This window comes from Strix aluco, chromosome 9 (genome assembly GCF_031877795.1).
Source record: "Strix aluco isolate bStrAlu1 chromosome 9, bStrAlu1.hap1, whole genome shotgun sequence".
NCBI classification, from domain to species: Eukaryota; Metazoa; Chordata; class Aves; order Strigiformes; family Strigidae; genus Strix; species Strix aluco.
In genome coordinates, this window is record NC_133939.1 from 8277584 (window position 1) to 8279808 (window position 2225).

Genomic DNA, 2225 nt, shown 5'->3' on the forward strand with positions numbered 1-2225 from the left:
GTGCGGCGGCCGACAGCAACCACAGGCTGGGGGCGCGCGCCCCCCGCCCCGCTCCGCCCCGGCGCAGACAAAGCGCCCGCCTCCCATTGGCCCGTTCGGCCAACGCTGCGGCGGCTGCCCGCGCGGCGCGGCCAATGGGCTCATTGACATGCAAATGAGAGGGTATAAGTAGGGCGGCGCGGCGCGGGGCGGGGAGCGGAGCAGGGCCGGGCCGAGGCGCCGCCGGCAGCTGAGCGGAGCGGGTCCGCCGGGCCGCGCCATGGCGCCCTCCTTCCGGCCCGGCAAGGGCCGCCCGCCGCGGGGCGACGAGGGCTGCGCGGAGGCCAGGGCCGACAGGAAGGTGAGCGACCGGGGCGCCGCGGCGGGCGGGCGGGCGGGGCCGGGCGGGCGGCGGGCTGACGGCGCTGTTGTCCCCGCAGACGAGGAAGCCGCTGGTGGAGAAGAAGCGCCGGGCGCGGATCAACGAGAGCCTACAGGAGCTGCGGCTGCTGCTGGCCGACAGCGAGGTGAGGCGGCGGGGCGGGGGCCGCGCCGGGCGGCGGGGCCCGGGGCCGTGCTGACGGCCGCGGCGCCCCGGGTCAGTTTCAGGCGAAGCTGGAGAACGCGGAGGTGCTGGAGCTGACGGTGCGGCGGGTGCAGGCCGTGCTGGAGCGCCGCTCCCTCGGTGAGTGCCGGCGGGGCGGCGGCGGGGGGCCGGCCCGGCCCGCGCCTCACCCCGCTCCCCTCTCTGTCTCCCGCGGCGCAGAGGGCGGGCGGCTGCACCGCGAGGCCAGCGAGCGCTTCGCCGCCGGCTACATCCAGTGCATGCACGAGGTGCACACCTTCGTCTCCAGCTGCCCCGGCATCGACGCCACCACGGCCGCCGAGCTGCTCAACCACCTGCTGGAGTCCATGCCCCTCAACGAGGGCAACCTCCCGGACTTGATCGCGGACGTTTTGGCAGATCCCGCGCTCGGGCCCTGGCCTGGCAGCGAGGCGCTGGCCCCGGCAACCGAGGCGGCTCTGGGCGCCCTAGGCCTGGCTCTGCCCGCCTCGGCACCCTCGCCCTCCGCCAGTGAAGAGACCTGCTCCGACTCGGACGAGGCGGAGGCCGAGCCAGGCCAGACCTCCACCGACGGACTGGACGCTTCCCGGACGCGCAGCCTGCCCTCGCCGAGCTTACCCAAATCCATGTGGAGACCCTGGTAACGGAGGGGCGCGCAGGAGCGGACGCAGACCCACCTGGCGGGGAGAGGAGCCGGGCCCCGCGCTGCCCTGCGGCCCCCGGAGCACGCCGCGTGCGTGCGGCTGGCAGCGCTGCGCTTGGGGACTGCATCGATGGCACTCTGACACTGTCACGCCCTGACAGGCTAATAGCTAAGCGTGTTAACATTTCATCCGTGTGTATGTGTGTGCGTGTGTGGCATTTTGTAACTTTAGGGGTTGTTTTTATGAGAGGCTGGGGAGGGGATGGGGGGGGGGGAAGGAGGGAGGTGGTTTGTAGTAGCAAAGCTCTTCGGTGGACACACAGCAGTTATTTTATAACCCTGTCTCTTTCTCTTGGCCCTTATAAGTGGCCCAAATATCACTACCTTTTTCTTTTAAGAAAAAGCCCCCGTGCATTTTAAATCGTGATGGTTAACTCCATGAGAAGCCCGAGTTAAGTCTGCATGCACAGTTTTAAGTGTTCTAGTGATAGCAAAGATCCCTGAAAGGGGTTGGTGTGGTTAGCATCTGTACATGGTAGCAGTCTAGAGTCTCACCTTCAGTGAAGGCAGAGAAAACTAGAAACCTGGTGGAATTAGATGAACATTTAAAAGATATTGGTGGCAGGGTGCCTTTTAGAAATGAGTGTCTTTATGCACATTTTGCTTTTAGCACATTTGAGTTAATTGTGACTTTATGTATATTAGGGTGTCAAATGTTTTTTATTTTTAATCTTTAATAAAAAATACTGAATTCACAACTCATTGCATGTATTCTGGAGTGTGATACACTTCTAACCGGTTAAAAAAATTGAAATGCATTTCCCTATTATACATACTTTTGTTATGTTGTGGAAACAATGCTGGTAATTAAGCACTTAATTCTTGTACCAAGCATTGTTAGCTTAAGTACTGGAATTCAAATTTTCTTTTGTTTAGTACTAGAAGACACTTAAGTTATTGCAGTGAGCAAGGTCATACTAGTGTAAGGTTGATCTTGGGCCACAGTTTTCTGGGCTAGTTTATCTGAATGCCAGTCTC

General features: G+C 61.4%; 1 protein-coding gene across 2 annotated transcripts; it reads left to right on the forward strand.

Moving 5' to 3' along the window:
- Nucleotides 1-204: 204 nt before the first annotated feature.
- HES6 (hes family bHLH transcription factor 6) lies at nt 205-1949 on the forward strand. 2 transcript variants are annotated; one of them, XM_074833638.1, is made up of 4 exons: nt 205-340; nt 420-506; nt 583-664; nt 746-1949. In XM_074833638.1, exons 1-4 carry the CDS (start codon nt 260-262, stop codon nt 1186-1188), a joined length of 693 nt encoding a protein of 230 aa, XP_074689739.1. In that variant the 5' UTR covers nt 205-259; the 3' UTR covers nt 1189-1949. The 2 variants fall into 2 exon arrangements, with proteins under 2 accessions (XP_074689739.1, XP_074689738.1); XM_074833637.1 differs by having other exon boundaries at nt 583-1949.
- Nucleotides 1950-2225: the final 276 nt, after the last annotated feature.

Coding starts and splice junctions, on each gene's coding strand:
- HES6 (XM_074833637.1), top strand. CDS start 260: ATGGCGCCCTCCTTCCGGCCCGGCAAGGGCCGCCCGCCGCGGGGCGAC. Junction 341..419: donor AGGCCAGGGCCGACAGGAAG/GTGAGCGACCGG, acceptor TTGTCCCCGCAG/ACGAGGAAGCCGCTGGTGGA. Junction 507..582: donor TGCTGCTGGCCGACAGCGAG/GTGAGGCGGCGG, acceptor GCCCCGGGTCAG/TTTCAGGCGAAGCTGGAGAA.